The 24044-nt window shown below is 41.0% G+C and overlaps 3 protein-coding genes across 27 annotated transcripts in view; 1 reads left to right on the top strand and 2 right to left on the bottom strand.

Annotated features, from left to right (window-relative positions):
- cacna2d4a (calcium channel, voltage-dependent, alpha 2/delta subunit 4a) overlaps positions 1–8996 on the bottom strand; it is a 110501-nt gene extending 101505 nt beyond the window's left edge. For 4 of the 5 annotated variants that reach the window (XM_070548969.1, XM_070548971.1, XM_070548972.1 and 1 more), the window contains exons 1-3: positions 8448–8996; positions 6876–7076; positions 504–585 (exon numbers count right to left, since the gene is read on the bottom strand). In XM_070548969.1, coding sequence (XP_070405070.1) covers positions 504–585; positions 6876–7051 — 258 coding nt within the window. In that variant the 5' untranslated portion in view covers positions 7052–7076; positions 8448–8996. The remainder of the gene's footprint in view (positions 1–503; positions 586–6875; positions 7077–8447) is intronic. The other variant, XM_070548970.1, reaches the window with a different exon arrangement.
- A 3370-nt stretch (positions 8997–12366) lies between these two features.
- dcp1b (decapping mRNA 1B) lies at positions 12367–22477 on the bottom strand. 2 transcript variants are annotated; one of them, XM_015958974.3, is made up of 10 exons: positions 21499–22477; positions 21046–21086; positions 20588–20715; positions 16033–16099; positions 15666–15831; positions 15487–15579; positions 14639–15407; positions 14337–14557; positions 13912–14121; positions 12367–13794 (listed from the first exon to the last, which is right to left on the bottom strand). In XM_015958974.3, exons 1-10 carry the CDS (start codon positions 21652–21654, stop codon positions 13717–13719), a joined length of 1929 nt encoding a protein of 642 aa, XP_015814460.3. In that variant the 5' UTR covers positions 21655–22477; the 3' UTR covers positions 12367–13716. The 2 variants fall into 2 exon arrangements, with proteins under 2 accessions (XP_015814460.3, XP_015814467.3); XM_015958981.3 differs by having other exon boundaries at positions 15505–15579.
- The window catches only part of cacna1c (calcium channel, voltage-dependent, L type, alpha 1C subunit), a 231613-nt gene continuing 224652 nt past the window's right edge, over positions 17084–24044 (top strand). For 18 of the 20 annotated variants that reach the window (XM_070548957.1, XM_070548967.1, XM_070548955.1 and 15 more), the window contains exon 1: positions 17084–18570. In XM_070548957.1, coding sequence (XP_070405058.1) covers positions 18447–18570 — 124 coding nt within the window. In that variant the 5' untranslated portion in view covers positions 17084–18446. The remainder of the gene's footprint in view (positions 18571–24044) is intronic. The other 2 variants (XM_070548924.1, XM_070548927.1) reach the window with 2 other exon arrangements.

Below are 24044 nucleotides of genomic sequence, written 5' to 3'. Positions count from 1 at the left end.
AACCAGTAAAAATACTTTTAAAGGAAGCATCTAAATCTAGACATCAGATTCATTTTTACAGCACATGGAGGTAAAAATGTATCATGCATTGCACAGAACAAATTGTGTAATTCATCTGCAAAGACACGATTTGATCATAGCAGATGGTGAAAAGGCCTGCTGGGGATTCTGCAGGGTAGCATGCAGAGAAGGATTGCACGTACTAATTACTAAAAGACATATCTGGATGGTGTTTGGGGTAACCATGTCACCAGATTGGCTGTGGGCCTCATGCAGATGTTGAACAGCTAATGCACGCAACTCAGTAGTGTAAAAAAAGTTTAAGTAATAAACATGAATAAGCAAATTGTGAATCATTTTACGTTTACATCAAAAATGTGGAGAAAAGAAACGCTTCTCCTTTAGCTTAGTGGTAGCAGCAGACATTATAAATACTGGCAACCATTTTCTGCTAAAATCCTGAATTTAATCAACGTTGGTGGGAGTGTGTGATGATGACTGACCTTTTGTAAAAGTTTAGCTCCAGAGTATCTCGTGGACAACGCAGCCATCTCTTTTCCAAATGAGACGGCCCACTGCTGCACACTGGAAACAGAGAAAACATCACTGGATGCTACTTCTGATGGAAAAACAAACAACTTGATGACATCCCAAAGATATGGTGTTTATGCAGTCAGACTTCCTTCAGTTAAACAAATACAGACTGAAGTTATTGTCTTCAGAAATAAGAGGGATAGGATGGAGGTTGTTGTTAAACTTGGCTCCAGAGGAATTAAGACAAAGGTTAGAAATCTTGGTGTCCTAATTGACTCAGATCTGAGCTTCACCGGTCACATTAAGGCATCAGCATTTTTTCATCTCCATCAAACAGCAAGAATCAGAGGTCTTGTGTCCAGACCAGATCTAGAGAAACTCATTCATGTGTTCATCTCCAGCAGACTGGACTACTGCAGTGGTCTCTTGGCTGGATACTCCCAAAAAAACTGTGAGGCGGTTAATTCAGAATGCTGCTAGTCTTAACAAGAACCAAGAGAACCGAGTACATCTGTCAGGTTCTTTAATCGCGACACTGATTACCAGTATCAATTTCAAAGTGCTTCATTTAGTTTAGAAATCACTCAACGGTGTGGGACCAAAATACACTTTGGATCTCCTTGCAGTATATGCACCCAGCAGGGCTGAGATCCTCAGGAAAGAGTCAGCTGGTAGAACCATGAGTCAGAACAAAACCGGGGCTGTTTCTCAATATGCGTACTTGTCTCTACACGTGTACTCACTTCCTTGTGAAATGTCACCAATATTGGCCCAAGTACTGTTTTGTTCCTAGAACACTTTCATGCAAGTATGCTCAGAGTTCCCGGATTGTTCTTGCTCCGCCTGTTACATCAAGGGTGCATTAGATGCGTCCTTCTGTGGATTTGGCCAGCAAGGCATCCCACAATGCATTGCGTCGCAAACTGTTATGCTTTGAACGGCTGAGGAGGAAGCTCATAACTGCAGAGGTTTATATCAGAAATACAAATAAAAAAATACAAAGTTGCCCGAAGTGTAAATAACTCAGTGCAACTTGTAAAATTTGCTGTGCATTTAGTTTTTGTTGTTATTTTTCTTCAGACTTCAAAATCCGTCAAAATGCTAATTAGCCAACCCACTATCAAAATAAAACCATTTTCTTCATTTAACAGTGGGGAATGCTGGCATTACACACTGTGATCAAAAGCGAACCAAATATTAAAAAATAATTTGTATTCATTGTTATTTCATTATTTAAGGGGCAAACTGCTTTTATTTTGGTGTCAGGTTGTGTTTTAATCGTAGCACTGAAGGAATCCGCTTCCTTTTGACCTCAAATGTGCCCTGACTCTAACTTTTAAATCAAAATTGAAACCTTTCATGTATTCATTAGCCTTTGAATGAATGTTTCTTATGCTGCACCTTCTGCACTGCCTTTTTATCTTATTCTTAACTCTAATTTTATTTGTGTATTTTAAATTAGATTTTAAAATCTGCTGTTTAGTGTTGTCATGTTGATTGTAATCTTTTAAATTCTTGCTGTTCTTGCTCCTGGAGAGCATACTGAATTGCTTCTGTGTATGAAATGTGCTATAAAATAAAGCTCCTTTGCCTTGCCATGAGCTGCACGTAATAACAGCAGAGACTCTGGTCCATATTGACATGACAGCATCACGCAGTTGCTGCAGATTTGTCAGCTGCACATTCATGATGTGAATCTCCCGTTCCACTACATCCCAAAGGTGCTCCACTGGATTGAGATCTGGTGACTGTGAAGACCATTGTATACATTGAGAGACACTGTCATTGAAACCATGAAATCATGAAAGAACTTTGACAGCTCACATCAGGGGGGAACATAACATAACCTCATTTGTCAAAAAAGCACAACATAGGTTGTTGTTTTTTCTGAAGCAGTTGCTCACATGCAACCTGACAATGAAAATTCTGGTTCACTTCTCCACAGCCACCGTCAAAGACTAAAAACGGCTCCGGTGCATTCTCCAATCCACAACATGCACTATACCAGACCTGCACACCTCCAGAACTTTAAGGTAGGCAAGACAGATTGTAGCTAACCCTTCCCACCCAGGACACATCCTGTTTCAGCCTCTTCCCTCTGGCAGCAGGAGGCTGCGATCCATCAAAACAAAGACCCTGCAGCATAGGTCAACGTGTGTGAGTGTGCTCGCCATCCTCAACAGACTATAGCAGCAAATGTCCACTGCACATGTAAACGTGTTACAAATACAAGCCATTTACCATATGTTCAGATGTTTTTATCTGCATGCATTTATGTTTTTTGCATATGTTAGTTGCCTTCAACACCAAAACAATCGTTCTTTCATCAGTAGCAGATCCTAATGGATCACGGTGACGGTGACAGCGGAAGTGGCTGTCTACCGGGCCAAGGACTTATTTTGTGCCTAATAACATGCCGTAATTCTGAAACCCTCCATGTGAACGGAACTGAGGTGCAGTAAGCGTAGACAGGATGTGACAGATGGCCCAACCTATGGGGAGTCAGCCAGCTCCCTGTTAGCACTGGCAGGGATCTCACAGCCAGCCTGCCAGCATCAGTACTGACGACTGGCTGTTTGTTTGTTCGACTTGTTGATCTGTTCAGTGCAAAATGAGAGTGTCCACTCTAACATGGGAGCCCTAAAATATGTAAACAAATGCTTCACTGTTCAAAACCCAAAGGATTGTTGGGCTTTTTATTTAGTGATTATTGAAAAATCAAATGTGTGCAGTAGGGTCAGATGACATTTCTATTAATACAAAAGCTGATTTTTACTATTGCCAGCTGTTCTAAGCAGATTGCACACATGAAGAATTATTAGGTGGAAATGACATTAAGTTCAATACTGACAACACAAACGTGTCAAGAACCTGGATGCAGTTTTTATTAAGCACTGGTGAAAAAAATGTATTTGTTAATTATTTCGTAGAAACATTTTCCTGATCTAACCCAGGCATGCATGAGGAGAACATGCAAACTCCACACAGAAAAGGCTGTAGCCAGGACTCAAATCTGCATCTCCCAACTGCAGAACATCAGGACGTTCCTTTGGTCAACTTTTCCTTCCTTGCAAAAAACAAAGATATAAGTAAAAATGAAAAATAAACTAAAATTTATTGATGTATTGATGAAAAAAACTAAGGAAAATGATAAGAAGAAGACGCAGAATGATAAATAGTGAAAGGACGGGGCGGCGGTTGCCATGGCAGCAGAGTGATGTTGAAGCTAAAGAGTTGACCCTTCTGACCTAAAATGTTGCAGCCTTGGCCTCCCAGAGAAAAACGGGCCCTGCTGCTAAATCTTCCCCAGCAGAGTAATGAATTTTGTGTTCTGTGAACTGTGCTGACCTGCTAAAGTCAGCCGTCTCAGAGCTTTAATTCTCAGTCACACTAGCCTGCTGACAGGCAGCACATTTACCCCTCCAGCTGTGCGGTTGTGTTTGGAGTTTAGTGAGACTAAAACATCATCGAATTTCTGCTCTGAAGCAGATGAATATTCGATCTACTGACCTGAGTGAAAAGTTCATATTTATAAAAAACACGAAGATCCTGAAGGATTAATAATCTGTGAATAACTGCTTGTATCTCTCTCAGGTGTGTGCAATCACACACACACACACACACACACACACACACACACACACACACACACACACACACACACACACACACACACACACACACACACACACACACACACACGAATCAGCTCTGTTTCACAGGGCTTCATTGATCTTCTCATGTTTTTGCTCAGCAGGACATTTAAATGATGTTAAAAGATGAAAAAGCAAACACGTACAACATAAAAATGTCTAAATGGGGGAAACTGAGCACATATCACACAAATTCAATAAGATTAAGAAGTGAAACTAAAACTCAAGAGTCATACAAATATTCATTTAAAATCAATGTACAGCCCATCCCGTACTCAATGCATTTAGGCATGTTGACATGATTGAGACGATCTGCTGCAGTTCAAACCGAGCTTCAGAACGGGGAAGAGAGGTGATTTGAAGTGACTTTTAACATGGCATGATTGTTGGTGCTAGACGGGCTGGTCTGAGTATTTCAGAAACTGCTGACCTTCTGGGATTGTCACACACAACAGTCTCTAGGGTGTACAGAGAATGGTCCGAAATAGGCAAAGCATCCAGCGAGAGGCAGTTCTGTAGGTGAAAATGCCTTGTTGATGCCAGAGGTTGGGGGGAAATGGCCAGACTGGATGAGTTGATAGAAAGGCAACAGTAACTTAAATAACCACTCGTTACAACCAAGGTATGCAGAAGAGCATCTCTGAAAGCACAACATGTTGAACCTTGAGGCAGATGGACTACAGTAGCAGAAGATCACACCGGGTGCCACTCCTGTCAGCTAAGAACAGGAAACTGAGGCTACAATTCACACAGGCTCACCAAAAAGGGACAATAGAAGATTGGAAAATGTATCCTGGTCTGACGAGACTCGATTTCTGCTGCAACGTTCGGATGGAAGGGTCAGAATTTGGCTTCAACAACATAAAAGCATGGATCCATCCTGCCTTGTATCAACAGTTCAGGCTGGTGGTGGTGTGGGGGACATTTTCTTGGCACACTTTGGGCCCTTTAGAGTACTAACTGATCATCGTTGCATCACCACAGCCTGAGTAATGTTGCTGACCATGTCCATCCCCTTATGACCCCAGTGTACCCATCTTCTGATGGCTACTTCCAGCAGGATAATGTGCCGTGTCATAAAGCTCAAATCATCTCAGACTGATTTCTTGAACAAGACATTGAGTTCACTTTACTCAATGTATACAATGGTCTTCACAGTCACCAGATCTCAATCCAATAGAGCACCTTTGGGATGTGGTGGAACGGGAGATTTGCATCATGGATGTGCAGTCGACAAATCTGCAGCAACTGCGTTATGCTGTCATGTCAATGTGGACCAAAATCTGTGAGGAATGTTTTCAGTACCTTGTTGAATCTACGCCACAAAGAATTAAGGCAGTTCTGAAGGCAAAAAGGGGTCCAACCCAGTACCAGCAAGGTGTACCCAATAAAGTGGCCCAAGAGTGTATAGCTACGAAGCGTGGTGGGGCTCGGGGGCCACAAAGAGGGGTTCCGCAGGCCGCCTATTGAGGACCACTGGTGTAGACTATGCGAAGAGCTCCCTGAGACAATCCACTACATAACTGCAGGATGTAAGACGCTGGAAGGGAGAGCATACATGGCATAGTGTACAGAAACATCTGTGCAGAGTATGGACTGGAAGCCCTAAAGTCAAAGTGGGAAACACGGTGGTAGAGAACCAGTGAGCCAAGCTCCTGAGGCAGATCCAGACAAGAAAATGGTGATGGCGAACCAACCAGATATTGTGGTGGTGGACAAACAACAGAGGATGGTTGTTGTGGTTGATGTGGCAATACCAAGTGATGTAACATCAGGAAAAAGGAACATGAGAAACTGGAGAAGTACCAGGGCCTCAAAGAAGAACTTGAGAAAGTTTGGAGAGTGAAGACATCAGTGGTGCCCGTGGTCATTGGGGCACTCAGGGCAGTAACCCCCAAACTGGAGGAGTGGCTAAAGCAGATCCCAGGAAAAACATCCGACATCTCGGTCTAGATAAGCGCAGTTCTAGGAACAGCTCAGATACTGCGCAGAACCCTCAAGCTCCCAGGTCTCTGGTAGAGGACACAAGTTTGGAAGAATGAGACCACCCGTGGAGGGTGAGATGGGATTTTTTTCCCCAGTAAATATAAATATGAAATTCAGAACCTGAACGATTCAGATTAGTGTCTTACTGAAATTCAGCTTCACCTTAGTTAGGTTAGATATTGTGTAAAAAAAAAAAAAAAAAAAAAAAAAACCCACACACACATTAGAATTTTTTAACTTCATTGAAATATTTTGCTGATATGCTTCCAACACTGTAAGGTAATAAATGTCCAACTAGAAAATGTAAATAATCTAATGTAAATTAGCCAGATTAATACATCAAACATCTCTTTACTGAACTCAAAAAGGGAGTTTGGCAGTAAGCTGAAGCCCACAGGTGAACAGATGGCCCATACAGTATGCATCTTGAGTAATCAGCCAAATCAGGAAAATGCCACTGACTCATCCATCATAGCATGGTTTAAAGAACAATGCTGCTCAGAAGGGTGCACACAGGAAATAACCTAAATAAATAGTAAACATAATCAAGGAATAGGTGCTTTTACAGCTGAATGGCAGAACATTAATTTTTATTTTGAAAGAGGAAACACTGACATTAAAAAAATTGACCAGAAAGAGTTTTGCATAATGATAGGCTGATGGTTGAATATCTGGTCAGTTTTCTACTGCAGCTGTACTCACGTTTCTGGTGGGATCTTCATCTGCCCATCCACCATCAGGCACAGTGAGCTGGAGAGGATAATCCACATCAGCACCACCAGCCTCCGCCCACATGGCCCACTTATGTGTGATTTGATGGCATTCCCAGCCTTTCCCATACTCCAGCGGCTCATCTGTGCAGCTGCTGCCATTTGCATCAGTCCAGCAAATGTTGCAAACTGCCTCAAAGACAAAAAAGGAATTAAAAGTTGACAATCCGGTTCCAAAATGGGAACATTGGTTATTGTGTGAACCAACAAATTTATAAGTCATGAAACGTAAATAACAAATATTACAAAAGTTAGAATCAAACAACTCTGTTTGTAACGTGAAAAAGTATCAATAAAGTTTTCCTTAAAAAAGGCTAAATAAAATTAAGCTAACAGATAATTATCAAGAAAGCATTGTGCTATTTATGAATAATTAATAGCAGCATTACCATTCTGGCATAAAAAAAATGAAGGTATTTTCTAACATTTTAGCAGTTTGAGTCTCCGAGTTCACCATCTGTAAACTATGGTAGGAAAGCTAAAACAGCTAAGTAGCTAACCGGAAACTTTCCCCCCCCAAATTAAACTGAAATATTTTTGCCAGTTTATTTTTTTCCCTTTCTTTTTCGATGAACAAATGAAGGTCGTTTACTACACATTTTAACTCTGTTTAGTCTCCATTACTGTTGAAAAAAACATGTTTTACTTTATTAGCTTTGTAAGTGGCACAACACTAAGCTGCTAACTGGACAGTTTTTGCTAATTTAGCTAAAAAAAGGGAATTTTTGTTATCAATGCTACACATGATTAATTTAATTAAAGAATTGCATTACCAATCTTCTGTTGCCATGTTTCTGCTAAAAATGTTTATCCATTTTGTCACTATTGCTTAAGTCTCTGCACCTGGGGGTGGGAAACATTCTTCTAGTAATGCTAGCTCACTCTGCAAAGTATTTTACTAATGACAGTTTAATTAGACAACGGTATTACTGTTCTTTTTTTAATCATATTTCTGACAAAGACGTGGAAGTTATTTAATTTTATTAGCTCTGTTCAGCTTCCTCTGCATCTGAGGTCCACGTGTATATCTCCAGGTTTGGGAGGTATGCAGAAGTAGCTAAGCATCTCACTGGCATTTGATTATGCAGTTCTTGAGTGTTTTTAGACTTAAGAGAGTAGCTATTACTTATAAATGACAATAAACAAGTACGGAAGAAAATACAAACAAAAGGTGATCTTGGCAGGTAAAGCTTACACCTAAAATATAAAAATCAACCAATCCTAAAAGGAGAGGGAACAAAATTCATTGTTACAACCCAGCCTTGTTTTCTGAATAGTGATGTCCCATCATAATAAAAACATGCATTCATGAATGAGTTTGGTTTAAAAATACAATCTTTTAGCAGGATATTGAAAGTGAAAATAGACGTGTGTGGGGGGAAAAGTGGGAAATTCAGCAGTAAATCAAAGAAAAGCAATAAAACAAGAAGATGATACAAGATTAAAAAGATTATTAAAAACACGAGGAACTGAACATTTCCAGGCAGAACAAGATGGTACTCACTAGGTCATGTTCACAAAACTAATAACCCGGTGTGTTGGTCTGGAACGGTGATAAATCTTGAATTAAAAAATAACTGAATGAATGATGTGATGTCAGCTGAGCTGTGGATCCAGGAGCATGAAAAAAGCCTGGAAAGTTTTTGTCTCGGGTGTCAAAGGTCACTTTTACGAACAGGGGGACACGGTGGAGTCCTGCCATCCTACACCTCCTTCAACTGGACTCGGTCTCTGATTTCTTTCACTTCCATAATCTGCTTCTTTCTTCCATGTTTTCCCTCTTGGATCCAGCAGGAAAGTGTTAAAAAGGTTTTGGAAAGTCATAGACCATCAGTCCTCTTCTGACACATGTCCAGAAAAGCAAAAACACATTCTTCACATCCCCCTGAAAAAGATTAGATTTTCCTTGCTGCTCCCTCTGACCCTCTCAATTCCAAAAGAAAAACCAGAACAAAAAGAAAATGCAGAAAGTAAGATGATGGATTGATGAATGGTTTGTGGGACTTCCTCTCTCTGTGGAGTATCTCCTCCTCTGCTTCTCTACCACTTTATACCATAATCCAGACAGGATTAAACTCCTCCTCCCATCATCCCTCCTTTCTCTCTCTCCCCACCCCTCTTACATTTTACAAACACAACCCTGATCCCTCGTTTTTATCTTCTGTTGCTTTTCTGACGTTTGTTCTTTTCTATTTGTGTTGTTTTCCATGTATTTTTATTTTTTATTATTCTTTCCAGTCCCGTTTTCTCCAACCCAGCATTACTTAGTCTCTGTCAGTTTAGTCTTCCTATCTTGAACACCAGTAGAAAACGAAAACTGGTAGAAGCAATGATGAGAATGATATCAAGAGAGAAGGAAGGAACATAAAGTTATAGTTGGATGATTTTTTTGTTGTGCTGTGATTGGAGGAGGAAGAGCATCTGCAGCACACACACACACACACACACACACACACACACACACACACACACATACACACACACACAGAGAGAGAGAGAGACACCTAGTGGGCATTCACTGCCACAGACACACACACACGCCACTTCATCAGCTCACAAAGTGGAAACGTTTCTACAAAGATGAAATAATTAAAAGATCCCACGCTTTGGCTCTATTTTTTAGATATTTTGTAGATTGTTTTTATTCAAAGCAAAACGGTAAATAACAGATACATGTGGTATTCATTTCATTTTCTATGTTTGATTAGTAGAGTTTTCATGTGAAGTTTCACAATTTTAGGAGCATTTTTAAATTAATGAATTCAAACTTAAAGTTCTTGCAGATTCTTCTTGGTTCAGCAGTGTTAAAAACCACGGGCTTCAGTTCCAAACTCAAACATTAAACTTATAAAATAGTCAGTCATACAGATCCCATCGTATCCATTACATTTGATTTAACCTTTATTTAACCAGATGAGTCGGTTGAGAACCCATTCTCATTGCAACGATGATCTGGGCACTACATGACAAATAAAACATAAAATTTTCCATTTCACAATGTCTGCTGCTAAACAGTGTTGCATATATAAAAACCAGAAAACTGGTACATGAACATCTGTACAGCAGCCAGTAAATTCAGCTAACATGCACCAATTCAACAAATTGCTAGTGAAAAACAAGCAAGCTTGCACACAATAACACATCTGCTTGAGCTGTTATGGAAATTAAAATGCAAGGAAACAATCAGCAAGTAAACATAAAGCAATAATGCTGCAGACAGTCTGATGACAGACAGTTGAAACACTAACTAGTATTATATACATATGTATGTATAATATCTACCACTCACCTTTTGTCCTGCAGAGTTTGTTATTTATAGTCCCAACTTGTGTTTTCCATGAGGAGCTCCTCCGTCTGAGACTGATCGCAAGGATTCTGCTCAGAAATGTTGAAAACTTCTAGGAAATCTGGACCACAATACAAATCTGGACAGTTGTTAGTAAAACTGTTAAGAGTGGAGAGCTGAAGGGGACCTTCCATCTGAAAATACACAAGTGGGCTGGAATCTGCCTCTGTGGGCATGGACACACACACACACACACACACACACACACACACACACACACACACACACACACACACACACACACACACACACACACACACACACACCAGAAGTCATCGATTACTCCAGGCCAGCGCTAATAGTCAGCCTTTACTTTTAGCTCCATCAGCTAAACCAATGATTCGGAACCTCCTCACCTCAGAGAAAAGCTTTTGTAAAAAGCAAAAATGTTTACAGGATTTGTAAATATTTGACTATATATATTAATATAGTATATATATTATTTCTGTTCACGACAAACTTTGCACATTCCACTTTGTTTGCACATATTATTCACATTTTGTCTTTTTCTAAATTGACTTTAGGCTGGCTTTGTTTGAAAGAACCTAAAACAGTAAAAGCTAATGTTGATGTTAATTATGGAGAGGAAGCAGGAAGGAAGGAAGGCAAGTAGAGGCCGAGAAATCTCAATATTCAAAAAAACAAATATCACACAACCATGTTGGAGTTCCCAGCTGTTGCGGACTACTTTATAGTGAAATATTTGTAAAAACGTAACAGAAACACTTTACAACACGGGTCCCTTTATTAGCATTACTTGGTGCATTATTAAACATTAATAAACAAAGGATAGATTTGTTAATAAAGGGCAAGGGGTGGTGTCTGCTTAGTAATGCATTACTTGATTTTATCATTAAGATGTTGTTACTTTAATAGTTTATTAATGCTTAGTAGGTAATGTTAATAAAGGGACCCATGTAACAATTAAACTAAAGACAAAAAGAAACTCGACCGGCGGATTGGTTCAGCATCTGCAGTGATGTGGACACTGAGCCGATCTGTCGTGGTGAAGAGGGAGCTGAGCCAGAAAGCCAGGCTCTCGATTTACCGGTCGATCTACGTCCCAATCCTCACCTATGGTCATGAGCTTTGGGTAATGACCGAAAGAACGAGATCGCGGATACAAGCGGCCAAAATGAGTTTCCTCCGTAGGGTGGCCGGGCTCAGCCTTAGCGATTGGGTGAGGAGCTTGGACATTCGGGAGGGACTCGGAGTAGAACCGCTGCTCCTCCGGATTGAAAGGAGCCAGTTGAGGTGGTTTGGGCATCTGTTCAGGATGCCTCCTGGACGCCTCCCTGGGGAGGTGTTTCGGGCATGTCCTGCCGGCAGGAGGCCCCCCGGGTCGACCCAAGACACGTTGGAGAGGTTACATCTCCAATCTGGTCCGGGAACGCCTTGGGGTCCTGCCGGAGGAGCTGGTGGACAAGGCCGGGGAGAGGACGGTCTGGAGCTCCCTAGTTGGGATGCTGCCCCCGCGACCCGGACCCGGATAAGCGGAGGAAGACGAGACGAGAGACAAAAAGAAACTTAAACATGGGACATGTCATGTTAATTATTACATTTATTTCTTGGAGTTCCATCAAAAATAATAATTAAAAATAAAAACACTAGCCTTTCCATTTTGTCTATTTGCTAGCTTAAAAGTCAGGCACATAAACACGGCACGGTGCCTCTGACTTGAGATGTTTAGATCCTGTGCTCTTTATAGAATATTAGGTCAATATTTGCAGCATGGGGTCATGTGACTCACAAAAGCAACCTAATTGGGCCTTTTAAGGAGACTGTTTTGTTAAATCTGTCCAAGATTACAATCATTCACACGATAAGGTCAACACTCCTCCTGATAAACACAGAGAGCAGTTTACCACAGGAGAAACTAACACTTGGTTGGCGGTGTGTAAAAACCGCTGATTAATCACTGTGGACATTACTATTGATCGCTTTAAAACGGGGCAATTAAGTGACATTAAAGCAATAACGGGAGCACCGTTTTAGTGATTAGTGTAACTTGTGGCTCCATCTGTACTAAAGAATAATAATCATAAAACCGACTCATCCCAACAGAAAAACCTGAAACTGGAGTGGAACGTTTATTAGCCAATGAAAATATTTATTTCAGTTTAACAGTAAACATTCCAGACAAGAAGGACCTTCTGTGGAAACAATTCAATTTATATTCTAATGACAATTAGATTATCATTCATGTAAAACAACATTGTCACAACAATCGAAAATATAAACACATAACTTGCTAAATCATGGCGTTTCATTAAAATTGTGGCTTTATATTCTGCTGCAACATGCTGGCTGTTTGCATTTGGAGAATTAGGTTCATGTTTTCCTTCCACAGTACAAAAATAATCTTTTTGATAAACATCTTCTGCTTTAGCCTGACTGCTACTGTTTAGACTGGATAAGTACAAGTTTAAAAGCAAATGCAGACCACTGCTGCTGAGCTGCAGAACGACACGCTGAGGCTCAGAGTGAAAAAATGTGAGTTTGTAGTGAGCGTTTAGTTTTAACAGTGCTCTGAAGAGTCCCTTCAGTCTAAGTGTTCTGTCTGATCACTGAGAACACCAAATACTCTTGTAGTTACCTGCTTTTTAAAGCAGAGTTCCTGTAATTTGTATGAATTTGTTTTTTACCCTTCTTGAATCTGTAACATGAAAAAATCCCAGTGAATAACAAAAAAATAAAAAATAAACGAGTGGTATTTAAGTGTGTTTAAAAACGTTTGAGCAATGATAAATAGATTTAATGAATATGGCCATAAAACCAGATTTAGCTTCCTGTGAGGTAGTGCAGTTTAACAGTTTCCTGTCATTTTCAAGTTTGATTGCATTTCTTTCATGTTTTTATCTTCTAGCAATTAAAATTGGATGAACAAGAGTCAAACTTGCTGAGTTACAAAGTGCACTGAAAAACAAAAATCCCATTTGCAAAAATTAACTATGAAAAAATATATTTTTCTGGAGAGTTGCTCATCCTCAGCGTGCTAATTTTTTGCTTGCAAAATGAAGACATTTAAGGTGACAGCATTCCAAAATAAAGATCCCCAATGAAGGAATTATAAAAATGTAAAATACTTCAAATCACATTTTAAATGTCTTAAAACCTGTTGTTGTTTCAGAGCTCAGTAAGCTGGCTGGTGCGAAAAAAATAAACTCCTTTAAGACAGGAAGTACAAATCTTGCTACACATGAGCTGAAAAATGCGTGCAGCTTGCTGTTAATCTAATTTTGATATGTAAAACGTTTCTGATACCGGTTCATTTTTGTGTGTTTTGCACATAAAGAGTGGCTTGAAGTGATCCGAGTCAGACTCACTGTCCACACAGCGCAGAGGAGATGCAAAGTGTGTGATTTGCAGGAGGAAGTGTTAAACTGTCAGAGTAAGACTTTGGGCAGGGGGCGGGTGTGACGAGTCATCAGTACTTGCTGCTGGAGCCGTTTGCAAAGCGGCTGACGTATGCTTCATAGATGGAGTCCAGGAATGAGCCGTCAGTCTGAAACATAGCAAGCGAGCAACTTAGCCCTGCATTTTTATGTCTGCTGTCAAAAATGATGTGTGATGACTAGAATATTCAGCCACGGATACAAAGTTGGTCAGCAACAGTTCCTACCTGGATCAGATGAAGCAGTGCTGCCTGAAGCTGGCTTTTAGAAAGGGCTCTTTCCTCCTGCAACAGGGGTCTGGACCGGGCTGCAGGTGCGGGGCAGCTCTCTGCAGAGATGGCTGGAAAGCCGCCACTAGACTTTGTCTGGGCGAACACACTGGGAGAGAGGAGCATAGTGGGGGCCACTGTGGCAGGTATCCGCTGAGGAGAGATGACCTGCACACACAAAGACACTTATCACAACCAAACCGGTCTCTGGTGTTTACTGTTGGCAGCATGAAGGTAAAAAGAATTGTTATAACAACAGACTGACAGTTAAAAAGTAACAATGCATTAGAGTGCATCCAGTCACAAAAACATGTTGAAGGTTTGTTAAACGTCTGCTGTGCTGGGCTGCATCACCACTTCTGTCTGCATGCGGGGCATCTTACCTGAAACTGCAGGGCAGCCTTTTGACCAGTTGATGGTGTGGGTGGTATCTGCCCTAAAGAGGCTGCTTCCCGTTCCTGACTGGACCCCTGGAAATGAGGTGCCAGTGCTGGGAAGGGCCGGTGAAGATCGTGAGAGGGCAGGTTCTGTTCCTGCTGGACCAACTGGAGCTTTTGGAGGAGCTCGTGAGGCGACACCACACCTTGCATCTGAGGGGACGGACCTGGTGAAAGAGCATTAGGGGAGTTTGTTTTAGGGCACACAAAGAAAAACTAGACAGAGAATACTAAAATAAGATTCACACCTGTTCCCACTGCAGATGTCTGGCTCTGTGTTTCTGTCTGACATTTAGCGAGGCTGAATAAAACCTGATGGTTTTGTTGTGCTTGGAGATTTGAACATGCTACAGACTCCACCGTTCCAGGCTGAGAGGAGAGAAGAGGGCTCTGTTGTAGATGAGGACGTGTGTTGGAGCAACAATGGGAGGAGGTGGCAAGCAGAGGGGCGGGCTGCGTTTGCAAAAGTCTTTTAATTGGGTCTGGCTGGTGCTGATGGGGATAGGACTGGGGCTCGTGATGATGGTGGTGGTACGGATGGTGATGGTGGAGGTGATGTTCAAGCGGCACCCCGTTGTCACACAGACGGTTCTCTGGGGACTCTGGCATCTCTGGGGACTCTGGCACGGTGTGGAGAACGCCACCAACACCTGCAGCTCCCCTCTGTCCCTGCATGAGCTTTGCGATGGCTGGACAGTGTTGATGCTGGTTCTGATGAGCGACGGTGGGAATCTGCGGCGGACCTATAACTCTTCCACTCTCTTCCCCAACCAACGGCATGACTCCTCCCTCTGAGCTCCCAGGGACGGCAGCATTTGTTGAAGACGAGGTCGCATTCCTGCCAGAGTTTACAGCATCGTCGTAGGTCAGTGTGCGGGCTACAGGTGGGCGCGCCACCTTTCCTGTGGATGTAGGTGCAGTCACAGGAGGGGCGGGGTCGGATTTAGGTGAGTGGTGATGCTGGGAGCCAAACAGTGTGGCTAAGGAGAGAGTCCTGGGCTCCGTAGCCTCGCTGTTCTGGATGAGAAGAAACAAGAGGGTATGAGATAACAAACAGAAAGGTTAAATTAGCAGCAACAGGGGTTGTAAGCTGTACCTGAGTGTTGGGCTTAACTGGTATTGGTTTGATCAGATTAGGGTTTCCACTCAAAACACTGCTGCCACCGATCTCCTTCGGCTCCGAGGTGGACTTATCAGAAAATAAAGAGACATAAAAACATTTTTAGACAACAAAATCTGTATCTTAGGAGTCAAAACGACTTCATTGTCCCATACTTTGTCGTACTCTGAGCGTGCAATGGTCAGCATCTGGATGATGTCCACTCCCTTTGCCTGATTGCTTCCTCTTCCTCCTCCACCAACAACTCCTCCTCCTCCTGCCCCTCCAGGAGACAACCAACCGCCTTGAGACTGAGCGAGGACCTGCTCCTGATGAGTCAAACTGGACAAAGAATCCATCACCGTTTTAAAATAAATGTGTTACAAATGTGATGCTTGGACTTCTCGTCTCTAAGCTTCAGAGTTCAAAATAAACCTAACATGTTTCCTATAATAAACTAGTTCTGGTACAGAAATATGGCCACACATTAAAATAGGATTTTTCTTTTGTAAATACATCATTCCACAGTTTTTACGAACTTACATCTCCATTCTCTGAGCAATGCGCCGACAGTCCTGCTTATCATAGAACCAAATCCCATGGATAACCACTAGGAGAGAAAGCACAGATAATAAAAAATAATGCAGACAAATGCAGGAAACACAAAAACAAAATTAAGTTCGTAAAACAGCCTCTCCAGTCCGGAGACGTACTTAACAGTAAGGTCAGCAGACAAGAAAATGAGCATGCTGACTTGCCGTACCCTCACAATCAAATAAATGAGCAGACACACAATAGCTCCATTTTGTTACTATGACAACAGAAGAGACACAACAAGGAGTTTAAAATGAGTCATTTCCCAGCCAAGTCAACGGGAACAGAAGCCAGCGGGGCCATCCGTGACACATGGGCCCCGAGAGCCTCTAGAGCTGCGTAAACATGGTCAGCACAAGCGGAAGACTACGGCACTAACTGGGTCTCTTCACAAGCTTAAAGTAAAACTTAGTAACTTAAACATTTTATTTTTATAAATCTGGCCTTTTCTCAGAAGCACGCTGAGATAGGTGCCACTAGTTTGACAGAATCACTGAGAAAGAAAAAAGACAAACGAGAAGTCGACAAAACATGAAGTTGGATAAAAATATGAATCCAAGGTCAAGTGAAACTTTAATAAAGTGACACGTTGGAAAAGTGACAATCTGCAATTGTAGCATGAAGCAGAAGACATGAACGTGCTGGCGATTCTCCAGAACCGCAGAAAAGAAGAAGAAATTACGAGCATCAAAATATAAGAAGGGTAACTTTTGAAGACAAACACATTTGTAAAAAAATGTGGGGTAACATTTTACCATCTAAACCCTGTTGGTGGGCTATCGTGGGGCAGAGCTAAGGACTACCCTGTGAGGTAGATTTAGTTATCGTACCGACAAACAAGCTGTCCCGAACCAACAGACCCTGAGGTCAATCTGGATGAAGGGAACAGACAGAGGGGGCAACGGGTGGGCAGACACACACACACACACACACACACACACACACACACACACACACACACACACACGCACACATGCACGCACGCACACACACACACACACACAGAGCTACGCTGAGCCTGGGAAAATCAGCCCAAGTAGCTGCAGAGGAGACTGACTGGTGGAGCCAGAGCCACTTAGTGTTCACTGGGGATGAAACGGTTTGACAGACACTGAACGAGGAGCACGCCAAGCCCAGGTCAGACAGCTGGAAAATTGAGGAAAAACGAGAAAGACGGATTGAAAGAAGCGAGGTGTGTTAGAGAGGGGGAATTATAGAGTCCATCAAAATAGGAACATGTAGTTCCCAGAGCTCTTCCGCTGTCAGCTAATATTGTACAGACCGAGCTTAACTAATGAAGGGAAAATGTTGAACTGATGTGACGGGTAAGAGACCGGATGAACATCTCTGACATTTTAGACACAAGACAATTTGTTTGACCTATTCCTTTTCAGACACACAGAGGGAAACAGAAGACGAGAGTAAAGAAGATGAGATAAAACACGTGAGGTGTTTTGATAGCTTACCACTGTGCCAAATGCAAACACTACTGGCTTGGCTATCCTTACTCCTGACTTGTAGAAAGTTGCTATTTCAGCCCGAAGGAGGTAGAGAAAGAGTGAAACTGGCAAGAGGAAGACTACAACCAAGAGCACCACCAAAAACTGGACAGATGAGAAAAGAGGGGGAGCTCCAGTCGGGTCTCTGGACAGTGAAAAGAGAGGCAGAGGGAAATTAAAACAGCAAGTCTGAAGACGAGAACTTGACTGGGAAGTGGAAGAAAAACTTCAGCGGGACGATTTCAGTTCAGGACTGCAACAAAGAACGGTGAGGACTTCACAAACGTGAATTAATCCCAAATGACTGCCTTTTTTGTATAGTTTGAACAAAATGGAAAACTCCTTAGATCCCAGCTCCAGTGACGTCTGCCAGAGCCTCACAACCTAAACTCTCTGGGAGGAGATCGATCCAGCGGAGACTGTGACTGCTCTACATAAACGTGTTAACCATTGCTGTTGGAACCTGCATCCATGTGATTTAGATGCATTTACATTGTGCTTGCCAATCTGAACTCTAAGCAAGGTTTAACCAATGGGACCAGAGGTAGGTGAAGCTCGTGTAGTCTGAGAAGAGCCATCACCACCTTCAAAAACAGAGACGTCCAGACTCGCAGCAAAGACAAGACTGTGACATCTCCATATCTCCTGCCTGAGGCTTAACTGCAGGCGTCTTTTGCCACACTAGTCTAGGTCTAAAGAAGAGGAAACTCAGCTGCTGTGACACTCAACTATTCGGACAGTCAAACCTATTTTTGTGAACATTTTCATTCAAAGGCAGAACAGCTTCAAGATATATTCAAAAGCAAACTGTGGAGAGACCAAATAAAACAATCAGCAGCACTTTTTTTTGACCTCAGAGGGACGATGCTGAGAGGCCTGTTTGAGAGGAAACTTAAACATGAGAGGCTGGAGGAGGAACCGGAAGTCAGATACAAAGGCCTGCTGGTGTCCGAGAGAGACCTGGGATATACGTTTATCCGACCTGGAGGTAAGACCTGTCAGAAACACTGTGCAACATTTTAGGCAATGAAATGCATTCAGGAGCTGCATCTAAAAGAGAAATAAATCCATAAAGCACTAGCATGTGAAGTTGGGGAGACTAACCGTCTAAACTGGGCGACTGCAACAAGACTGAGTGCTTAGAGAAGGGAATGTTAAAAGCCTTGGGCTCCTGAGGACAGAAAAAATAAAAAGTCTGCATTTCTCTTCCACGCGTTTTCATCTGTTCTGTGGTATATCTCTACTGCTTATTTATAGCATGGAGTGCCACTTTGTGCCAACTGCCATTCCAGGAAGTAACAGCAGTTCTGAGGGCTGCATGTTTGTGTAGTGATAAGATTCCACGACCCCTCCGCCAACAGGTCACAGTGCACTGGGACTGGCAGCCTCGCCAGCTTATTACAGCTCAGAACACAGCCAATGAAAACACATTTATGGTAACAGAAGCTTTCAAAAGTTCAGTATTTGCTCTTTTACTTTACTAGAATGGAGGCTTTGAATGCATCTTAGAGCCATTGAGGTCCTGTTTCTTGTTAGTGAAAGGTCCGGTCTTAAAAAAATTAACAATCCTGCTAAATCCCAGCAGCTACAGAGATAAAAATCAGCCTGATTGCAACAATTATTCACATCTCCTTTTGGAGTTTTACAATCATATTTCAAATCAGCTGGAGCTACCATTAGGCTTGCTCTAAACCTCCTTATTAACTCATAACTTCTGGTAATGCTTCCATTTAAACAGAGGAAACTGCAATCAGCCAAGCTGTGATTACTGGTTTTGAGTGGTTTTCCAATTTCTTTCCTTCCCATGACAAATGACTCAGCCTCACGCTAAACATTCCTGCTCATTACTAATGCTCTGACCAGAGGTAAAAACCATCACAAATATCATTTAATTAGCATTGTGAACCTTTGGAACAGGTGAAAACGGTACTGGGATCAAAGCAAGGTGTAAGCGATCTGTTTCCACCTGCCTTTTACTTGGTCTGATGGAGAGTCTGAGATAGAGAAGTTGGCAGGGGAAATCTGTGTGTGTCAGCGACTTCAGCGTCAGAGGGTGTTCAGATTATCAGTGACGGTCGTGGTTTATCTAATCTCTGCTGGCTGCTTTTGTAGTGCTGTCAGACTCTTTTCCCACAGGCACACTTGGAAATGTGATTGTGTGAGAGGGCGCCTAATGTGGGTCTCAAGGAAAGTCAGGCTGATAAAATTTACTAAAATGTCCCGGCTTAGCTCCTTACATGGAGCTCCCACTCAGATGATCTGACTAACTACCCTTTCTGAAAGTTTCATAAGACTTTCTTACAGTAGAAAAGAAATGTCATTGTGACGTGGAAATGCTCTCACTTCTGACAACTTACACCAGCAATCTGAGCAGTAGTTTGAAAGCAATTTAAAAAGCAAGAAGCATTTAAAAAAAAAAGGCAATTATACCACTGATCCACCTGTCAACCACATCCATAATATGACAGAAATTACAAGTGGTGTTTTTTTGTCTGTGAAATTGTTTTATAAAAATCCTTCAAAACAAAGAAAATGATGATCGAACCTTTATGAGTAGTTGAGGTGAAATTCTGTTAGCTTTTAAAACAAAACAAAAGTATCTTCATTTCAGTTCATCCTTTAAAATTTAAATCTGGTGAGCTTACTAAAACTATATCTAATTCAAATTTAATTTCTTTCTGTGATTAATTGTTTTCCAATTAAAATTTTATTTGAATTAGAAATAGGCCTTCTTCTAGCTCGTATGATAATACTGAATTAAAACCATTTTTGGAATACAGTAAGCATGAATAAATACATGTATAGAAAATGAAAATAGAAAGAAACACACATATAGTAGAAATTCTGCTCATTTAGAGGAATGAAAGGCTATAATAAACATGTATGTGCATTCACAAGGTCTAAAATAATTAAGAAATACACACAACTTGGAAATACTCTAAGGTATGTGTTAGTAAGGTGCATCAAAACTATGTAAACATGTATTTGTGTGCATTAGGCCTTACAGCGTGCATTGCGGTAAAGCAGAAAAGGGTCCTGGAGCTGGAAGTCTAAATCTTTTGTGATGGGCTCTGTTAGATTCTCCATGCTGAGTCGATTCATGATGGTGAATCCATGCCTGGGAGATGCAAGTCTGTAAGGCGAGGAGGATGCAGCAGAAAAAAACCCAGTACCATCAGATATAATGAACAAACATAGGATTATCATGGCAAACCATATGTATATATACCCATATCTCTGATATTATGTCTTTACACTGCACCACTAAGTGTTACAAAACTTACATTTCTTAAAGGTACTCTATCGACCAAGTAAACACAAATCTTACCAAAGGGAAAAGAGAATAAATGGCAGAATAGGATTACAACAAATAAATCCTAATCCCAGCAGTAAGTATGGTGGTAGAATCATTAGTTTACTTATTACTGTAAAAATCACGTAGTTTTAAACGTAAAAACGTTACCTTGTGTAGATAAAAAGGGTGCCTTCCACTTCTGTCTTCTCCTAAAGAAAAACAAGGAACGTGTTGGGTTCTCTCTTCCATTTTTCCACATTTACCATCCGTTTATAAATAATACATTTACTACAAGAGCGGTAATATTTCTCTAAAGTGGTATAAGTTTAAATGTTCCATCATCGCAGTCTGGAGAACAAACAAAACTCAAAAGTATGAGTCAGATTATTTTCCACGACTAAGACCATAACCTTTTCCGTGTATAAAATACAATGCACTATTGTAGATCACTTATAACACACGTCAGCGTTTTTATTTAGTTTAGCATTCGCAAACAGTTTTTTAACATGAACTTACTCCCTGTTGTTAGTGTGTAATGACAAAACGCGCCTGCCAGTTGAAGCAAAGCTAAGCTAGCATATGGCATCTTTTACTAGTAGAAGAAAATATTTTCTGACTTACCCACTCATTTGTCCTGTTGTTATAAGTATACAGAGCAACTTGGCTGGCCACGTCAACAATGTTATTAATGTAAGGATCTTGTCGCTGCAGGGCAGCCAAACTTATATCCAGTCCTTTTGCAGTAAGGCAGCTAATACTAGCTGCAGGAGTCGTCATTGTTTCCTATGAAGACGTTAGCCAGCTAACTAGCTTTAGCGTCAATCGAGTTAAAAGCAAATTAAAACTGAACCAACGACGAGATAAAAATCAAGGTCATCGATAGATGTAAAAAAATTTAAATAACTCGTTAAAATTGTTTTTACAGCCTTTGAGCTTTAGCTATCACGGACTCTAAACTGCCATGTTTAGCCAAAACACTTGTAAACAACTTAGGCGTGAGTAGTTGCGCGGAAAAACTTCAAGGCTGAATAATCGACTCCGAGAAATCAATAGAGATACCGCGTCAAAGAACCGCGCGGGATGCAACTGAAATCGTCCTCAAAGCGACCCCATAGTCAGGCTCTTAATGATCCCTGCATGTTTTTATATACAATATTTTTTCCAACGATTATCTTTTATTTTTTGCCTATCATTTGTAAACTTATGGCTCCATATAAATTAACGGATACTCGTTAATTTAATTCATAAATAATATTAACACCAAAAACCAACATGAATAATTTAAGCGCCCATCCCATGTTTAGAAGAACACTCTTCCATGTGGCCATGCGTCAGGCAGTAAACACTGCTCTTTTGCAATACATTTGTTTCTCCAGCCAATAAAGCGATCTGACCATTTTACTAGCACTTTAAAGAGCAAGTCACCCCCTACCAGAGTCTAACTCCACTCCCACTTCATGTTTGAAAAATGCAACAAATGCTGTTACCTGGCAGACCAAGAGAGCGGAGCCGCTAACAAATACACACACACAGGCTCACAACAGCATTGTGACATCATAATGTACCAGTTTATATCATAGCATACCTCTTAGCCAATAGCTGTGGCAGATTTAAATTCAAATACAGTGCAGAGTTTTTACCTGACAACGGCGCAGCACTGACAGTTTTAGGCAGAATATTTCACTTTTAACTAAGATGCACCGAAGTGCCAAATAATTGACTACACGTGTCTGCAGCACGATTAGACACTTCTTTATTTAGTTTATCAGCAAAAAAAGTTGATTTGGGGGTGACTTGCTCTTTAAGTGAGTTATAATGGTATATCTGTTTATTACTCCCAGTAGAATCAAGCAGGTAATGAATGCACCTTTGTTTATTCCCTCCTGACTGAAAGAATGGCAGGCCGACTGACTGAGGATGTTTTGCAGTCGGCAAATGAAACGTTAGCAAGGTAAAGAGAAACCTTTCCTGCGTTTTAAAAAGAACCAAAAATGGAATTAGAAACACACAGTAAGAACACACCAAAGAGGCCTTAATAATGCCCAATCCACTGTTATAATTCCTAATGATACCACTGGAGGGCACCAAAGGGATTTCTAAAACGCTTCAAAATTTTAATGTTTGAGCTTCTGGGTGTGTGTGAAGCCTCAATACCACTTTTGATAAGGCCCAGAACAGTAAACAACAGTCTAAACAAGCTAAACTTCATTTCATTGGATACTCACTTTTTTTGAAACAACTACTGAAGTTTATTTCAGACGCATTATACTTTTTAACAGCTTTCAGTGCCTTGTTGGACCCTGACTGCAAAACTCATTCTCTTAGATGACTTTAACCAACTCCAGCTCTCTACTAAATAACCATAGAAATTATTCCAGTATTATTATTTTTTATTATATTATTATTTCTTCAAATGTACAGCTCCAAACTCTCACATTAACAATTATTCAGATTTTAACTCAAGACCTGGTCCTGAGTCTTTACCGACTGTATTCCCTACACTCCAACTCCATATGATCAGTCTCTCTAATGCCATTTCTATGGTCTTATTTCTGCACAATTTGTTTGTCTATTAATAAAATATTAATTTGTCTATTAATAAAATACGTGTAATAAAAACATTATATTTCTTTTCCTTTATACGTATTTTATTAATAGACAAACAGACAGTTATAAAAGATAAAAAAAAATAACACAATTATGAGGAAGAGAAAGACTGATCAAATGCTGGAGATGCTCTTTGATTGTAAAATGTCCCAATCTTGGTGTTCTATTTTCATCTTGCCCAGGGAAACCAAACAAAATCACTGGCAGTCAACCCAACATCTGGATTGGGAACACTGGGCAGTTTATAAAACAAATAAAATTGTTTCTAAAGTAATTTTTTATGCAAATTGCAAAATGACCAAAGTAGTTCTAGTGTTAAGATGACTTTTGCTGGGAAACAACATTAGAAATAGTCTGAATTGAAGATTTTAGATTTCAGGAAGGTGACACGTCTTTCCTGAAAATAATATTCAAGGATGGAACAGTAACAGACACAAGAAGAACATAACTTTCTGTGATATGAATATTGCATTTCCGTAGCCCACAGCGTTGTTTGGGACACAACGTGATGAATTAACATTTTCAGTTCAGCCTCTTCTGGTCTGAGTTGGGCCTGCTTG

Source organism: Nothobranchius furzeri, chromosome 1 (genome assembly GCF_043380555.1).
Source record: "Nothobranchius furzeri strain GRZ-AD chromosome 1, NfurGRZ-RIMD1, whole genome shotgun sequence".
In the NCBI taxonomy this organism is placed as follows: Eukaryota; Metazoa; Chordata; class Actinopteri; order Cyprinodontiformes; family Nothobranchiidae; genus Nothobranchius; species Nothobranchius furzeri.
This window is presented reverse-complemented; position numbering and strand designations above follow the sequence as displayed.